Source organism: Protomyctophum bolini, assembly GCF_963924005.1.
Source record: "Protomyctophum bolini genome assembly, chromosome: 5".
Lineage (NCBI taxonomy): Eukaryota > Metazoa > Chordata > Actinopteri > Myctophiformes > Myctophidae > Protomyctophum > Protomyctophum bolini.
Window position 1 is genome coordinate 26,742,870 of NC_137866.1, and position 19,301 is coordinate 26,762,170.

The 19,301-nt window shown below is 43.6% G+C and overlaps 1 protein-coding gene across 1 annotated transcript; it reads right to left on the reverse strand.

The window, feature by feature from the left end:
• Positions 1-1,604: 1,604 nt before the first annotated feature.
• Positions 1,605-18,817, reverse strand: LOC308315755 (hyaluronidase-1). The gene is made up of 7 exons (XM_080763885.1): positions 18,692-18,817; positions 5,791-6,444; positions 4,627-4,860; positions 3,850-3,987; positions 3,100-3,186; positions 2,554-2,715; positions 1,605-1,990 (listed from the first exon to the last, which is right to left on the reverse strand). Exons 2-7 carry the CDS (start codon positions 6,385-6,387, stop codon positions 1,613-1,615), a joined length of 1,596 nt encoding a protein of 531 aa, XP_080620011.1. The 5' UTR covers positions 6,388-6,444; positions 18,692-18,817; the 3' UTR covers positions 1,605-1,612.
• Positions 18,818-19,301: the final 484 nt, after the last annotated feature.

Consider the following 19,301-nt stretch of genomic DNA (forward strand, 5'->3'; position numbering starts at 1 on the left):
GCATTAGTCTACGGACCCCCATTTAATGGCATTTCTCTGGGACCCCAATTTATATTGTAAAATCAGTGTTAATTTAACTCTGAGAGGTTCCATTTGTACACTCTCAGAGTTACAGACCCACAAGGGTTCATTTGGTTCCAAACTCTCATTTACCTGGGGACCCCCTGGAATAAGATAAGTGAACTACAGACATACAGACAGACATAAGATAAGTGAACTACAGACATACAGACAGACATAAAATAAGTGAACTACAGACATACAAACAGACATAAGATAAGTGAACTACAGACATACAGACAGACATAAGATAAGTGAACTACAGACATACAGACAGACATAAGATAAGTTAACTACAGACATTAGATAAGTGAACTACAGACATACACAGACAGGCATAAATGTTTATAGTAGGGTATATATTTTTTGAAGTATCATTGGAAATTAAAAGGAAAACATTCAGAAGCAATTTTGAACCAAACTTGTCGTTGAACAGAAATTCACACACTGTACAGTAATGCATTTTTAATAAGAAATCTGTGAGAGTTTATCGAACACCAGTTACACACCAGCGTTGAATTGTCCACAGTGTAGTAAAGGCGCAGGCAGAGGTTGAATAGTTTTCTATCTTTATTCTTATGTTTTTTTGCTGTGTTTGGTCCCAGTATTACAATAACCAGTAGCAGAATATAACTGAGATTGATGATAATATTTGTCACCATGCTTGGAATATCTCACTTGACTTTACAGTAACACCGCTTTTATGTCCTTTCAAATGTTAAGAGGACGTTAATAGGATCAGGGCATTAAGATCTTGTACCGCAGCCAAAAGGTACTTCAATGGAATGGAAAATGAAATTGTGCCATGACACATGTGCCTCTCTTCCTTTAACTCGGCTTGGACAGATTGGATCAGACATAACTAAGCAGCCGCATAAGGAATAATACAATACAGGGTTGAACACAAGTGTTTGTACCGTACAGTATACAGTAGCGTCTCAATAATAAATGTCTCCTAGATAAGGCCTTGAGTGTTGCCATGCCAGATGCACCTTCCCCAGCGTATATAGCAAGCAGCAGCAACAGAGCATTCGGGGTTGGGTTAATGACGAGATGTTTACAGCATATGGTCCTTGGGAAAGCACTGGGCTTATGGGGCTTATGATGCTGCAGGCATGTCTCTTTCCCTTTAACTCGGCCTTAAGCTCAAATGTAAACACATGCCACACTGTAGGCCTACAGCAACAGAACATCCAGGAAGGATCATCACATTTCAATGGTGCTTTGGTGCTTCTATTGAAGGTCACAAGCTTGCCATTTTAGCCATACCTCCTTCACATTAATATTACTGGTAATGTAGTTCTTTAGAGGCCATATATAGGACAGTATCAGGGAACAGAATACTGTTCAATATTCCAAAGGTACATCCGTTGAGGACCTGGAGCTTGCCATGCCAGGCATGGGTCCTTTTTCTTTGGTCTATAGGCATCAAGAGAAACGTGAGCTTCTCCCGTTGATGGCCCAGGATTTTACTTGCTCATTATCCCTTATTTGTCTACAGAACATAGGATCAGGTCCTTGTCTGCACCATGGCGCTAAAGTGCTTCACTATTTAAGGGTTGAGGCACGTGACAGTTGCTAACAGCAACAGAAAAGCAGTCAGTAAGGGGGCACTGAGTGGTTTTGTACAATCGTCTGTGGGTTCTTCCAGAAAAGGCTGCGGACGTTCTGTACCAGCCATGCTGCTTTCTCCTAAGTCGTCCTCGGAGACACTCATCACTGTGGAAGCACCTGTAGGTCCCACAACATCCTCAGCCTTTCCTCTGCCTTCTCCCCCAATAGGAGCACCATCCTTGGGGGACTGCTGGTCAGAGATGGCTGCATTTGACGTCGTGAACCACTGGCACTGGAAGTCTTTCTTCCAGACCTCAGCTGGGTCTGGCTGGTCAGGGCTGGTAGATGTGACTGGTTGGTCTGTTGCTGTTTCCATCTGAGGAAGAAATTAGAAAATTATGTTGCTTAGTCTTCATGGAAAAATAACAGAAAAACAACAATATGACAACAAAAGAAAAATAATGGAATTTCCCATCCATTCATCCATCTTCAACTGCTTATCCGTAGTCGGGTCGTGGGGGCAACAGCTCCACCAGAGAGCTCCAGACTTCCCTCTCCAGAGCAACATAAGTAACTTCTTCCTGGGGGATTCCGAGACGTTCCAAGGCCAGTGAGTCTGTGTTTCCTCCAACTGCGCCTTGGTCTGCCCCAGAGTCTCGAGGACCTCCCTAGGGAGACGCCAGAGAGGCATCCGAGTCTCTCTCGCATGACTGAACTTCTCACCCTAGGGAGATGCCTGTTATCTCTCCTAATGCTACCAACATCAATACAGCATGGATAGTGGACAAAATATTCGAAATTATAACGAAATATTCATTCTTTTTGGGTCTGAGAGGTTAAAAAAATAAAGGGAAGGTTAAATGTCATCAAATGGTGGTCCGTGGATCAAATTCCGAATAAATAATGGGCCTTGATATGAAAATGGTTCCACTGGCTTACAGAATTCAGGTGGAGGTAGGCGGAGCTGTCAGGGTTCAGGCGGACACATCGACCGCGGCCCTCGCACAGTGAGGTGGAGCAGAGACGGGCTGCGGTGGTAACATTGATGGAGTATGGCCCCAGGACCTGGCGGACAAACTGGGCCAGGTCTGAACACTCTCTCTGTTGAATGGACAGTGACACACACACACACACACACACACACACACACAGAGGTGAAATCGTGACTAGCGATAAATAGGTGCATTATTTATATGAGAACATTCCCTCGGTTCATTTGCAAAAAATTGCCCGTAGCTTGTCAACCGTCGACCGTGAAATTGGAATAGATATTTTTTTTAAAGCACTGAACTACAGCTGGTAACAATTTTAGCAGTATGCACGACATGTGTAAAAATTAATACCATAAATAATTCATAAAGGAGCGCCACGTACGGAGGGAAATGGAACGGATCAAAGGGAAACGGAAAGGGAGATAAGTGTGTCTCTGTGGGGCTGAGAGTGGGGACTGAGACGTCACGCTGTCATCATACTAGCATTGTTTACCTCTGTCTTTGTTTCCTCTTTCTCCCAGATGACGACTCCTGCTGCTCCCATGGCAGCGCTCTCTCCTATGGTGTTTACAAGGTCAGCCTGCAGAAAACGCATGCACGCACACACACACACACACAGAGTCAGTCTCCTACACGTACACAGTCGAACACATTCGATTTGTTTGGAGGATTTTCCAGGCATTATACTCAGCAACGCTTTGCTTCCTATTAATACAGATACACATGCACGGACAAATTATGGCCAAGATTTCTATTACCGCCACTGTACTCCTTTGCAGTTTAGATGATCACAAATTGATCCATTCATCAAATGTATACCTGTAACCACTTACAGGGGGTCCCCCAGGGTTCTAAAAAAGAAAGGGGGGGGGATTCTTTTTTGAGGGACGCTGACCCCTCCCATGCCCAGCTTTGTGTGTTTGTGTGTACCCCATAGTGATGATTTTATTGGCTGAGCACTCCATAGCGATGATTTGATTGGCTGGGCAAAGTACGTATTGAGGATACAAAAGTGAGAACAGAAAAGTGAAGACGGAAAAGTGAGGAAGCAAATTGTGATTGGCCAGAATGAGATGATGTATGATGATTTATGATGATAATAAGAATGCCCGTCACTTCTGATCTTTTCCCACTACAACAAAAAACAGAAAATAGCCTGAAAATAGGCAATCAGTTATGCCTCAATCTGATAGACTATATTATTTAAATGTTGCTTTGCAGGATAATTCCTTTTTTAGCTCACCTGTGACAGGAAAGTATTGGTTGAGGCATAGACACTCTTCACCAATGGGAATACAGGTAGATCAAAGGATGTCGCAGGCAGAGATGCCACTCTCAGTGCTTCTCTGATCTGATTGGACAGATACAGCCTGGCTCCACTCTGCAGAAAAAAAATAGTACAAACGGTTACACATGGACTGGATACAAAACACAATCATGTCTTTATTTTTAAGGGGTGCTAGCCCCTCACAGCTTTCGTCCCCACATGTCTCAATATTTGCCATGGACAATGAAAGGAGAAATTAGGTAAAATGTCCACCAAATATTACGTAAATTCGTGTGACGACAAGAGTGCCCCTCGCTTCACACGGGTGTGATTTTTATTTTTTATTTTACTTGCACAAAAATAAAGCCCCCGGTTTTGTCTTCTAAATCATGACAATTTCCTGAAAAACCTCATGTTTCTGTATCAGTGGTTCTCAATATTTCATGTCAAGGACCCCAAAAATGTAATATGCCGCCGACCCCCATCTGAAAATATGTTGTTCCAGGGACCAGAAGCAAAGATTTGAGTTAAAAACTGAAACTCTGAAAGAATATATATTCAAAGATTTGAGGCACATTTTCACAATTTTTCAAAAATAGCAGACCTACAAGCTCGTTGCGCGGCACTCTGAGATTGTAGATCTGCTATTTTTCAATAGCTAAAGCATAACATAATGCTTAAAACACCAAACAGGGTTCCCTGCCCAAAATGGGTTAAAGAACTCAACATTTCCCATAGAGTATATTCAGATACCTGCAGCTTCTCCAGTGTGAGGAGGGGATAGAGGGCAGAGGACCGCTTCCATAGCCACAGCAGCTGGTCGTTAAGGGCCTCCTCCGTGGCGAGGCAGCAGGTGTAATTGGCTGATGAGTCAGTGCTGTAACAGCTGGGATACGGGGAGACGCCCCACAGGGCCTTGGGCCGTAACCGCCTCACCTCCCGCAGGGTCTCCGTCAGAATGGACCTGGCCGCTGCCTCAAAGTCCACCTGTGATGACATCATCAACATCAGACAAAGATCTCCCTCCCTGTTCCCTCTCGTTCTCTATTCCAGTGGTTCCCAAACGTTTTCATGTCAAATTGACGCTTATTAGCCCCACGGACCCCCATTTGAAAAGGTATACCAGGGACCCTCCATAAGAGAAGATTTTTACGGCTCTACTGTAGCAGTGATTCTTAACCCCCAGTTTGACATGCATATTAGTCTACAGACCCCCATTTAATGGCATTTCTATCTCTGGGACCCCAATTTATATTGTACAATCAATGTTAAATCAACTCTGACAGTGTACAAATGGACCCTAACTGGTCCATTTCCGCTTGGTTCCATTTGTACACTCTCAGAGTTATAGACCCATAAGGGTCCATTTGGTTCCAAGCTATCATTTAGCTGCTGTCCCCCTGGAACTCCCTCAAGGACCCCTGGGGGTCCCCGGACCCCACTTTGGGAACCACTGCTCTATTCCTGCCATTCATCCCTCTACTGCACTTATACCCTTTCTTCCTTTGGCTCCAAGTAACGTTCTCCTCCTGTTTCATTCCTCCTCCTCTCTGCGTACATTTCTCTACCTCCTTTCCATTTTTCTCTGGTCTTCCTCGTTCCCTCCCCATCTCCTCCCAGTTGCCTTTTTATTTCATTGTTATACCATTTCCTCCAACTATACCCCGGGTGCAGTACTTAGTTTAGACAGTTTTTGGTTTAGACTAGTCATTGGTTAGACCAGTCATTAGTCCTACAACTACAACCTATCTCAAACCCTCACCCTAAACCTAACCTCCCACGGGGCAGCACACATAAACCTAACCTTAACCCATGTCTAACCAATGGCTAGTCTAAACTAAGTATGCACCCCCTATACCCCTCTACCCTCCCTCATTACTTAACCCCTCTGTTCCCTAATTCTATACCCCTCCATACCTGTGACCATTTCTCCACTTCTTCGGGTGTCCAGTCAGGGAAGAAGGCCTTCAGCATGGCCCGGGAGGCCTCCAAGTACACAGCTTTCTTCTCTCTGTTCCTCACCCACTGGGGAGCCCACTCCGCCCAGCGCAGGACCGCCAGCCCCAGGTACCTCGGGGCAGGTAAGGCCGCCAATATGTCCTCCCCGGTCTTCTGGAGGTGGTTGTCCAGTCTCGTGTGCTGCGGGAGACCCCTGTTGACCGCTGTGTCCCGGTCAACAAAATACGGGTAATTACCCAGCGTGTCCTCGTAGAAAACGGCCACCCGGCCCTCCCGTTCCATCCCAAAGGTCCTGGGGTCCGGTCGTCCGACGCAGGGAGAGTCGGGGACGCCCCAGAAGATGATGAAAGGCTGGCCGGAGAGCAGAGGGACTCGCGCCGGCTTGGGAGGTCCGGCCATGCTTGGACCGGGGGAGCTGGACAATAGCACGAGGAAGAAGAAGAAGGACCAAGCGGGAAGGAAAAGCACCGTAAGGGTTTTTGGGTAGTATAAAGAGCTCAGTTCTGCAGCTGGACTTGGCTTTGGATTCAATCCTGCCTCTGTCCACCACGCCATTGAAGCATCTGCCCGCCTGTTTCCTACTCCTTCAGGCCTTCACAGCCAATCATGTTCCTGGACGAATGAACAGAGGAAGGTAGAGGTGAAGGATGGAGACACAGAGGAACATATTGATAGTTATTTTATCGTACAATAATAATAATAATGGATTGTATTTATAACACACTTTACACTGTAAGAATCTCAATGTGCAACAGCAAATGAATAAAAACAGTAGAAACATCACACCATTAAAAACATCTAAAAAGAAAACGGGAATACATTTAACTAAAACATAAGGGCAAGGCTATAAAAAAGGAAAGTCTTTAGTTCTCTCGTGAAAGTGTCAACCGAACTGTGGTGCTCTCAGGTGGGTGGGGAGAGCGTTCCACAGTTCGGGGGCGAGCGAGCAGAAGGCCCGGTCGGGTCACCCATGGTGCGCAGGTTAGTCTTGACGGGTTTGAGGAGGTTAGTGCTGGTCCTGTGTATACAATTTTCGTATGTACATGAATGAGGAAAAACCCATACCGCCACATTGACCATGAACCCATGATACCATATGATACCGGATTCAAATAGTACTGAAGGGTATGTTTTATTTAACACATTTAGTCAGGTATGTGTACAGTCAATGCCTGTCCCCCAGGTATCTTCCTGTGCTACTCCTACCTGTCCAGCAGATGTCACTCTCCTCCTCATGACCCCCCCCCCCACCACCTCATCTATGTCAGCTGTGTTCTGTCCACCTGTGTCTTCTTGGTAGCTGTTGATTGGACTGAAAGTAAGCCAGCTGTGTTGTAGTGTGTGTGTGTCTGTCCCCTGTTCCTGCATTCAGTTTGTTGTGAAATAAACCTGTTTCCTACACCCTATCTTTTGTTATACTTGGGTCCACAAATCTGTGCCACGGACATACAGAAAACCCACACAAACGACGTGGAAGTATTGAGAAACCCATGTATACAATTATATGTTCTAAATCTAGAGGATAACCTTCTGCAGCGGATGGATGACCTTACAAGCCAAGTTCGTTACATTTTACTGATTATTTTTTTTTAAACTTTATTTCTTTGCCAGAAGATACAGTATGGACCAGACCATTGTTGTTTTTGGCAGCAATTTGATTTTAGTTTTAGTCATGGTCTTTTGAATAGTTTTCATTTAGTCTTAGTAACACTTTAGTCACCTGGACTGTTTTAGTGTTAGTCTAGTTTAAGTCGACTAAATATAAGATTTTCAAAATACATTTTAGTCGACTAAATCAACTGTGGATTTAGTCGACTAAAATGTATTTTGACGGGCCTTGATGCCGTCACAATGGCCTATTTTACACTTGCTGAAAATAGCCGATCTACTACAGCTACAACGCGTCGCAGCCTGACGCGTAGATCTGCTATTTTCATCATGCAACCAAGTGTAAAATAAAATACTGGGTCTTTTGTCCACTAGTCCCTTCTTAACAGTTTTAGTCTAGTTTTTATTTGTTGACGAAATTGTCAATATATTTAGTCTTAGTTTTAGTCACCATAGCTTAGTTTTCATTTAGTTTCCATTTAGTTTTCGTCAGTGAAAAAAGGTAGTCGACGAACATTTTTCGTCTTGGTATTAGTCGACGAAATCAACACTGGACCAGACTGTGTTTACCTACATATGAGGGTTAGGGTTCCTCACTTTCTGTGAGGTTTGTTTAATTGCCTTTCAGTAACATTCTGTAATCTTTCATTGTTTCCAACAGCCTGTAGTCAGTGTCTCCAGACAGAACATGGTTCAAATGCCTACAAGAGTCCGTGGTTGGAGCCATAGGAAGAATATTCTTCTGGAGTATATATGACAGGTAGGGAGGAATGCATGCGGAGACAAGTGGTCGTGAAACGCGTATCACGCACACTTGAACTTTTGTCTGTGTGTTGCACGGGGAAAGGGGTTTTAATGGGCTGAACTTGAAACAAGGATTTGAAGTCCTTTTCCTATTCTGTATTCTGCCGCTTGTTATTTTCCTTGGTGCTGCATGGTGCCAAAATTTCTCTATAGTCTACTGGAATTTTCATGAAACCAGAAAGGGTGATTAGTATAACCTTTTATGATAGAAATGTTATCTATAGGCCTAATGGATGAAATTCAGCTTGGTTGCTAGAGTTGCAAGTTGAGCAATTTGAGTAATTATCATAATATTTGGGCATACCATTAACCTCCTGTATAAGGCAAAAACATCAAAATGTCATCATTCTTTAAGTGGCATGTGACTAGGGGGTTTTCATGATGCTGAATCCATTCCAAGCATTAGTTTTGCAAAAAGAAACACAAATTGGCCTAAAAATGGCCATATCCGTCTTGACAAATGTGATGAGGTCAGCACATTTGGGTAAGTGGCTATGGCAAGGAGTGTTTTTTGTTGTTGCAAAACTAATTAGCAACCAAACCTTAATCTCATCTTCTAAGCCTATAGATGACATTTGAACCATACAAGTTTATACGAACCAACATTTCTGGGTCTAACATGGGACCTATGGGGGCTTCCAGTAGACTACTATGCAGGAAAAACCCTAAAATCGTATAAAATAACCTGTCATAGGACCACAATGGAAACAAGTCCCCAGGACTTTCTGTGTTATCCTTTTAGCCTTAATGTCTGCTGTTCATATTTCTGACTAATAAGGCACTGAATCAATCAAATCCTAGTTTCTCCACATGTAATATCAATATGTATTTAAAATATAGCCCACTTCCCAGAAGTAGTAAGCTATACTGTGATATGGTGCATCTAATGACACTAACACAGTATTCTTTTAAAATTCATTCTTTGCTTTAATTTGTGGCCCAATATAAATGTTGCTCCCTCAAATGTCTGTAGTATAATACTGTGTGGGATGACCTCTCGTAACATTTCCATTCCCTTGAGGAACTGTTTAGAAAACGTGGCAGACCAAGAGGTCGCATGAGGACACTTCTACAGTAGCAACCACCATGTGGTTACATTTGTATTGCAGTAGGCTACAGTTGTGGAGTCTCTTCAGTGACTTGACTACTACCACTATGTAATGCAGGGTTGGTTAGGGGCTGTCACACTGGTGACCTCTCACACTACTAAATTCATTGCAGGAAAAATTGTAGGCCTATTTTTTTATTAATTTGTTTGGTTATTTCATTCATGACAGGAACCCCTTTTGGTGTTTCAAGCATTATGCTTAGCTGTTGAAAAATAGCAGATCTACAAGCTTGTAGAACTGCTATTTTTGGAGAAATCGTGAAAATGTGGCACAAATCTTTGAATAGAATTCTTTCAGAGAACGTTTTTTAACTCGTATCTTTGCTTTTGGGGGGTCCCTGGAACAACATTTTCAGATGGCGGTCGGTGGCCAAGTTCATACTGTATATGTTTGGGGGTGCTTGATATGAAAATGTTTGAGAACGACAGAAAACTGTCTGGATTTAGAAGGCATTTGTAGAATCGTCCTCAGGTCTAAATGGGTTAATTAGATGTTCTATCAATTGACAAGATAGTTGCAGAGTAGGGGGACTGGGCAGAGCGAGCATCAGTGCAAAAGTGATGTACAGTATCATCGTGGAATCAGTGCAAAACCTAATTGTTTGTTGGGCATTGTTTGGCAACGGAAACCATGAATTTCCTGTGTGTCATGATGACCTTCATCATGCTCTTCTCCACTGAACACTGTGAGTCACTCTGTTAATTTCTCTTCAGTGTGAAGAGACAACATGCTGGACAATACACCCTCTCCTGCCATCTCACAGGATGAGTGTGTGACTCATACGCAACGCGGGGCTATTCAGGAGAACAATGCATGCGGGCCATCAACAAGACTGAGGTAATACAGAGATGGTTGGATTAATGGGCGGACGGACGGACAGATGATGGATGAATGGACAGATGATGGGATGAATAAGTACATAGAGGTAGCAGAGAAGGTAGAATCCCTTAGAATATACGGGTAATTGGTGCACCACTAATAATGGGATTCATTAGATTTGCATCTCTCTCCGACCAGGTGCAATACTGGGAATAATACGTGTACACATTTCCACTATTGACTGATTATAATGTGCGGCATTGTTGGAAGGAAGAAAGAGAATAATATTAAACTTAACTGACAGGGCTAGCACACACAGTGGCTTGAAGGTTAGACTGGCCAGCCCACAAGGAAAAAGGCCTGCAGGATTAATATTTTCTGCAGCCACCGTCTCCTGTCAAAGCAGCCTTGGAAGTATAACATTGAACCTGCTCAATCACTGCAAGTCACTCTGGAGTCTGGTAAAGAAGACTGTCAGCTTAATGGCTAAAACGGAAAAATCGAAAAATGTGGTGCACGGCTGTGGCGTTATCTTGAGAAGTGTGAGGTTCATTTCTCTCAAGGGAGGTGAGGAGGAGCAAGGACGTATTTGAGTGTTAATGGCAGGTGACATCACCCTGTTAATATTTTAGTGGCATGTTTTTCTTCACCAAGCAATTGCCACACTGTGTGGAAGGAAGTGCATGCTACTAGTGCTACTAGTCAGGGTGCCTGGTATGGTGGGTTGTAGTCTACTACTCAGGGTGCCTGGTATGGTGGGTTGTAGTCTACTAGTCAGGGTGCCTGGTATGGTGGGTTGTAGTCTACTAGTCAGGGTGCCTGGTATGGTGGGTGGTAGTCTACTAGTCAGGGTGCCTGGTATGGTGGGTTGTAGTCTACTAGGGTGCCTGGTATGGTGGGTTGTAGTCTACTAGTCACGGTGCCTGGTATGGTGGGTTGTAATCTACTAGTCAGGGTGCCTGGTATGGTGGGTTGTAGTCTACTAGTCAGTGTGCCTGGTATGGTGGGTTGTAATCTACTAGTCAGGGTGCCTGGTATGGTGGGTTGTAGTCTACTAGTCAGGGTGCCTGGTATGGTGGGTTGTAGTCTACTAGTCAGGGTGCCTGGTATGGTGGGTTGTAGTCTACTAGTCAGGGTGCCTGGTATGGTGGGTTGTAGTCTACTAGTCAGGGGGCCTGGTATGGTGGGTTGTAGTCTACTAGTCAGGGTGCCTGGTATGGTGGGTTGTAGTCTACTAGTCAGGGTGCCTGGTATGGTGGGTTGTAGTCTACTAGTCAGGGTGCCTGGTATGGTGGGTTGTAGTCTACTAGTCAGGGTGCCTGGTATGGTGGGTTGTAATCTACTAGTCAGGGTGCCTGGTATGGTGGGTTGTAATCTACTAGTCAGGGTGCCTGGTATGGTGGGTTGTAATCTACTAGTCAGGGTGCCTGGTATGGTGGGTTGTAGTCTACTAGTCAGGGTGCCTGGTATGGTGGGTTGTAGTCTACTAGTCAGGGTGCCTGGTATGGTGGGTTGTAATCTACTAGTCAGGGTGCCTGGTATGGTGGGTTGTAATCTACTAGTCAGGGTGCCTGGTATGGTGGGTTGTAGTCTACTAGTCTTGCATATAGCCTAGGGCTCAACTTTTAATCTGATCTTTTATCTGATCAGATCGGGCTTTCGAGTAGGAGTGCTTGGCATGGACGATTGCAAATGTTTGAAATAATTTATCATAATCATATATGATTTTTTTGTTGTTGAATACACTGTTCTGAGTGCAAGACCAGTGTAAACTGTAGACATGTTATGTAGACAGCACTAGAATTGCATTGTATATAGTCATAGCACGCCATAGTACATATGTATAGCATAGTAGTATATATGTAAAGTTTATACGTATAAATTTCATTATATAGATATTCCACTGTTACTTTCTTAGCTTACGCATGTTTCATGATGAATGTTTTTATGTGATGTATTCCCATGCTTTTGTTCTTGCTTAAATGTAAGTCGCTCTGGATTAAGAGCGTCTGCTAAATGCCTAAATTGTAAATTGTAAATTGTAAACTGCAACTGTGACAAAAACTAATGGAAATGTTAATCAGCTATAAAGGCTACAAATGATGCGCTATTTCAGTTTAAAACTTTAATGTTTAAAGTATACTAGTGCATTTTTCTCTAGTATTCCACCATAAATTCACCCCTCCAGTGGGCTAAAGTAATCCCGAATATCAGAGAGTGCATGCAAGTCCTAGTCAGTGTCTCTGTGCTGTACAAATGGTAGATCAACAATAAAATAGAACAATGTCCACAGACTCCGCACACTGGTTCTCAACTCCACTTGTTAATGATCAAAAGATCATCAGGAAAATGAACACTGAAAGGACAGCAATAAACAAAGGGAACCGAGAACCAGATCGAGTGCAGACTTTATTATTTCGTATGAAAAGTTTTTAACTCTTGGGCCCAGTGCCCATGCGTACAAAACGTTTCATCCATATTTGGATCAGATTTGGATTTTGGGTGTAGTTGAAGACCAGAAACGGGTAGTCCAAAACAAAAACATAGGATTGGGCACAAATCAGGATTACCTTGATCCCACTGGAGGGCTGGCTTTGGTTTATTTTTATTTTATTTGTATTCACCCCAGCATAGGTATGCTGAGCACGAGTGCTCTTTTTCAGAAACACAATACACACGCACGCACGCACGCACACATGCGCACACGCACACACTAAAACCTGGGAACCTCTCAGTACAACCACAGTTTTATAATTGTTGGCCACTGACCTGATCCACTGTAGGCCACCGCTACCCCTGGTTAGATAGAGCAAAATGCACAATTAATTTAAACATGTTTAAATATAAATAATAAATATAAATAAGATAGTAAGGTTACAACTAAAGTTGGTACATGGTTGTCTTAACATTTTCATATTTTTTTGTCGCATTTGCCTACTGTAGCTAGTAGCTACCTCAACAATCCTACAGACACTGCTTTGAAAACCTATCCTCCTGATAACATATCCCAATATGAAGGGCGAGCGGCAGTGGCTCAGGGGTAGAGTAGCCGGTAGAGCGGTTGGATGGAAACCACAAGGTTCCCAGTTCGATCCCTGTGGGCTCCCCCAGAGTTAGTGTTGAAGTGTCCTTGAGCAAGACCCTGAACCGCTAATTGCTCCTGATGTGATGGTTGAGCTTGGTGTCTTGCATGGTTTCCTCCGTGGCTACGCCATGTGTGTGTGTAAATGGGTAATCGTTGCTGTCGGGAGGAAACCTCATAACTCCATTTTTGAGGTTTGGGATAAAAATAAAACATTTAAATCAGTGCTATTGAACACCCTTTATGTCTGTGTTTTTTTCCCCGAAAATATCGAACCAATGGAAAGTGGTAAAAAAAAACGCTTAGGTTTTTGTACCCTCAAACTGACCCTCAAACAAGTCATTGAGAATATAATATATTATATATATATTATAATATAATACTGCCTCTTCAAAGTTGGTGTTGTGACTTAAAAAAAATATAAATTTTTCATTTCTTGAGTTAGTTGGTTTCTTCCCGACAGCAGAGATATGTAAAGCGCTTTGGATAAAAGCGCCATATAAGTGCACCATTTACCATTTATGAAGGACTGGCCTAAAGTCTGTGTGTACACCCAGTTGTAGCCGATTCAATGAATAATGATTTCCCCAGATGTATCAGTAAGCAAGACGTTTGATCATCTGGCTATGATTATATCTGGTTTCAGTATGTATTTATGGTGTATTGTCTATTATTAAGGTTATTGTAGCAGTCTATTTATATTGCACCACTTGCACCACCACCACCACTTCAAGATCATCATTCTAAGACAGGGATACTTATCTTTTGAGGGCCGCTATAGCCCCGGCTCCAATGCATGGCTTACCGAAATTACCTCATGTGCCTCATGGTTGATTTACTTATAAGTAATTTCGTGTTATATATTAACAGGCAACAAAGTCTTATGCACACCTGTATGCTCTGAGGCGGGTGCCTATAGGCAGGGTGCCCACCACCTGCACTTGCAATATGAACTTTATTGGCAACGTCTTCGAACAGGCAGTTTATGTGCATTTTTCTGAATACATTGTGTTATATTAACACAACGCATTCATGTCTCGTGGAGGACGATGAGGATGATGATGGTGTCAGACTGTCGCACAACACCACTGATCAAAGCACGAGAAGGACATTGATTTATTTTTAGACCATATGACAGTGGAAATGATGGGCAATCAGCCACACTGGGCGCCCCTCACTTCACACGAGTGCAGATCTTTACATTTCAAGGACCCCCTGTTCGATATGAAATGGGTCAGAGTCACGATTTCTATCGCTGGGACCCCGATCCACAATGTAACAACTCTGACCGTGTGCAGTATACCTTCAGACCTGTAAGTAACTAAGGGACCCCTGGGGGTCCCAGCAGGGGCCCACGTTGAGAACCAGTGATCTAGGATGTGATTCCTTGAACTATATTAAATCAGAGAGCTTTTTTAATATTCAGATTACTGTAATCCCATTTACTTGTAATCCTTCACTCTGCGGCCCTTCCTGCTTGTAGTGAAATGATAAACAGTGATTAGTAGCCTAATCCACTCTCAAGCTTCTGGTCTGTGTTTACAAGTCTGTCTGGGGATTGAGCATGGACCCCATCCTCCTCCAGGTCAAAGGGGATGTAAAGTTACAACCATAGTAGAGCTGCATGTCTGCATGTCTGTAGTAGTTTATAGTTAAAGGAGCATAGACCAGCCAGGCGCAAACCAGACATGCACAATCTGTACAGTACCTGGTTCTGTACAGTACCAGTACCTGGTTATGTACAGTACCAGTACCTGGTTCTGTACAGTACCATTACCTGGTTCTGTACAGTACCAGTACCTGGTTCTGCGTAGGTGTAATTCATGTCTTTGTGTATAAAGGCAATACGCGGCTGAATAAATCTCTCAGCTCCACTTTCTCTAAACATGTAGTGTTGTTGGTAGGATTTAAGACAGAAGCACCCGGGAGGGAGTGGAATCAGAAAGGAGAGAAGCCAAACCAAATTACTGTTTGTACACAAAAAAGGAGGTTATTGTGCCCCCCCACACAAAAACAAAGAAACATGGGTTCCCAGATTGAGGCTGAATTGAACATTAGACAAATTATGTGAGGGAAGCAGATGTTGGGGCATGGTTCTCAGCAGGAAACTGATGGATTGTGCAGTCCAAGTAGGAAATGAGGCATTACCCCAGGCCCAGGTGAAGGAGTTTAAGTATCTTGGGGTCTTGTTCACGAGTGAGGGGAGGACAGAGAAGGAGATCACCCCGAGATTCGGAGCGGCAGGGGCGGTATTGTAGTCTCTGTACCGCCCTGTTGTGACGAAAAGAGAGCTGAGCCAGAAGGCAAAGCTCTCCGTTTGCCGATCAATCTTCGTTCCTACTCTCACCTATGGTCATGAAGTGTGGGTCATGACTCATGACCGAAAGAATAAGGTTGTGAATACAAGCGGCCGAAATGGGTTTTTTCAGACGGGTGGCTGGCATCTCACTTAGAGATCGGGTGAGAACTGAGAAGTTTAGTCACGCGGAGAGACTCGGAGTAGAGTTGCTGCTTCTTCGCCTGGAAAGGAACCACCTTAGGTGGTTCGGGCATCTGTTTAGGATGCCTCTCAAGTGTCTCCCTAGGTCGGTCCACGATGGACGTCCCACTGGGAGGAGATCCCCTGGCAGACCAAGGATGAGATGGAGGTATTACATCGACTCACTGGACTTGGAATACCCAGGGATCTCCCAGGAGGATGTTACTAATGTTGCTCTGGAGAGGTAAGTCTGGAGCTCTCTGGTGGAGCTGTTGCCCCAGTGACTCGAATACGGATAAGCGGTTGAAGATGGATGGATGAAGCAGATTGTGGCTATTGAAGAAAGGAGAGAATGTGTGGCATAGACATAAGGCGTGATCATTTAGGGTGTGTTCATGTTTTGACTGGCCATGCATGACCTGCAAGGTCATGGCCAGTCACACTGCTGTGCAAATGTTAAGGCCAATCTGACCTGTGGTGTGGAGCTGTTTGAAAACACACACCCTTATATTTAACTACATAACACACCATGGTATGTGCTTGTCCGCCAGTTCAGTTGCTGGAGTTATTTCTCTGACATACATCAATAAGGTTTTGTTATTCTGCATTAGCGTAGTTAGGTTATTGCGTGGGTAAAATAAGCTCTCTCCATCTCTTTCTCTTCACCTCTCCCTCCCTCCACCCCCCTCTCACACGCTAATCAAGCTCTCCCTCCTTCTCACCACACCAGTCCATATGGGCATATCTGACGTCCGTCATGTCCAGTCCATATATGGCCTATCTGCATGCCTGCCATAGACACCGCCCTCCACTATTTAAATATAAACATAATAATATAGACCATTTTCCTGCCAATTACTTTTTTCCCTCCATATGGTCTCCAAAGTAGCCTAATTAAAACATCACCAAACCTTTCTCCAAAGTAATTAAAACGTTATTGTTGTTTTGACTATTTACAGCTAGACCGTATGATATTCTAGCTTATTGGTGGACTATACCAGTTTCAAGTCTTTGCAAGTGCATTGTCATACCATATTAATAATTAACACGAATACAATGGCTGGCTTCCTCAAATCAGTTTTGTAATTATCAAGTACAGTATCACAGTCAATGCCATGGACTAAACATGACAGACCACTGGTAGCCTACTCACTGTATGGTCCTTCAAGACACCAGACAGAGACATCATGCATTTAGTTTCTCTGTCGGTAGTATCCGCTATCCGCTTTATTGTCAAAGCATTTTCAGCGCTTCCTACAGTATGTAATGTATAGATTGTCAGGCAGAAGAATTTGGATTATTGTATAAGACAACGGGTCTGTGAGTATTATCGTTGCTGTCAGGAGGAAACCTCATAACTCAATTTTTGAGGTTTTTGTCAGTGCTATTGAACACCCTTTACGTCTGTGTGTTTTTCAAAAAATATCGAACCATTGGAAAGTAGTAAAAAGTGCTTTGGACAAAACCTCTTATCTCCATTGGACCCTCAAAATGTCTACTAAAGCAACTAACTCCACCACCTCTCCCCCTCTCATGGAATTAATTGACAATATATAAAGTTACAACACCAACTTTGATGAGGCTGTATTGCTTTGTTTTAAAAATATAAGGTTTTCTTAATTTTCTGAAGAATGTATATTTTTCATCTCCTGAAAAAAGTAACATTTTGGAGTTATGAAGTTTCCTCCCGGCAGCAGAGATATCCCAAACATCTGATAAAACATTAGTTCTGTGTAAATGTGTAGGCTTTGAGAGCTCATGTCTAAAATTGGCAACAGGAAGCTATTAGCTTAGCCCTAAACTCTGTGCTTACCACCTGGTTGATGTTGGCTGCTAAACATAACTTTGGGCGGCAAATGGAAGGTGTAGTAGAGTACAGCATATCCTGCTCACTGCTCACACATGCAGTGAAATGTTTTCAAATATTTTGTAAGAGATTTTCATCAGGCTACTCTTTTAATTAACTGCTATTACTTAAAATTGATCTTAAATTAATCGGCGTATGTGTGTGTGTGTGTGTGTGTGTGTGTGTGTGTGTGTGTGTGTGTGTGTGTGTGTCTGAAGTGTTCCTATAATGAAAGAAACACTGGCTTGGCCATGCTTTCTTGATGTCATATAAGTGAAAAGCACTTTGGTGTTTGTCAATTATTTTGTAGCGAGCATCTGTGATTGACTTAAATTGTCATTCATCTAGTGTCGTTCATACGTGCCCTCACCCTGAGGAAGACCCATCCGGTCTTAAACGCTTTGGCAAGCCATGTTAATCATCATTTTTCGACCGTGGTCGAGATCATGGATTTCACAATGCCACGCCAGACTTTCCGGTCCTTCATTGCCATCCCCAGTTTCTGATTACTGATGCATGTGTCCCTATAGCGATGACATCAGGGAACGACAGTTTTCTAACTCTGGTCTGCTTCGAGGCAGGATTCCAGAGAAGAAGGGAAGATATAACCTCATTGTCAGCTCTGTAACAGTGGCCGGCAAACTGTGTTCTTCTGGATCGGACTAGTGAAGAAACACGGGGGAAGGTTGCCGTATATTAGATTAGTCGATGGGTGGCTCTTCCAAGACAGATTTTGCGCTCTCATTAGAAGGCGGGTATAAGTGCCACCCAACATGTTAATGATGGCATTGGACCGTGGCTGTCTGCTCTCATTTCTACATATTTCACATATCTCATATAACATGTTTGAACTGATTTATTAGAGTGGACACTCAGAGTTAATATAATACATAATATTTTTACAGTGTAGATTGGAGTCGTGGAGATAAACATTGTATCAAATGTGTCTATAGGCCTAATGCATGTCAAGCTGGGGGTCCTTGAAAACCAAAAAACCTTGAGAATCACTTGCTTTCTGGGACAGACAAAGGTGGAATTCGATCCTAACATATAGGTTCAGCAGGGATATCTACTCTTCCTCTGTGGTTAAACTGCAAAGATGTCAAACTTACCAAGGTATTGGTAGATCCTGTACTCTTCTGTGGACGTGTTCGAGCTCTGTAGTCCACGTCGAACACAGTCTGTGTTGTAGTTTGAAGGAATCAAGTCAGTCTCTGCAATTTCGGCAGGCATTGATGGGCCTTAAGAAGTAGAACCTGTCGCAGGCAGTTAACTGACATCCAGGGGTAGAGATGGAGAATGAGGGAAAGATTATAGGAGGCAATGGAGGCAAAACAAAAGACAAAAACAAAACAACGGTAGTGAGAAAATGAAGGACATAGGGAGAGTGGAAACAAACTGGAAACCATACACGCTCCAAGTGGAGAGGGGAGGGCGGGATAGATGGACAGACGGAGGGAGGGAGGGAAAGTGTGACAGCACTAGTGTGAATATGACCTCACCTTCACAGCAGAGTTAAGCTTCCTTTAGCCAGAGAGGTAAGCAGGGTTACCACCGCCCACTGCAACCGCTCACATGACTGCCGGTTGTTACCGTAATCCAATAATCCTCCCTGCCGCTCCGCTACACCAACACTGGACCTGAGGTGGATCACACCTGTCCCTCCTCTTCTTTCCCTCCCCTTCCCCCCCTTCCCCCCCCTCCTCCCCTCCCTTCCTCCTC

Excerpts from the sequence above, each read along its gene's own strand:
- LOC308315755 (XM_080763885.1), bottom strand. The coding sequence starts at position 6,387 with ATGGCGTGGTGGACAGAGGCAGGATTGAATCCAAAGCCAAGTCCAGCT. Across the intron at positions 3,988-4,626 it reads TCACACTGGAGAAGCTGCAG|AGTGGAGCCAGGCTGTATCT; the intron begins GTATCTGAATAT and ends TTTTTTCTGCAG. Across the intron at positions 2,716-3,099 it reads AAGAGGAAACAAAGACAGAG|AGAGAGTGTTCAGACCTGGC; the intron begins GTAAACAATGCT and ends TCCATTCAACAG.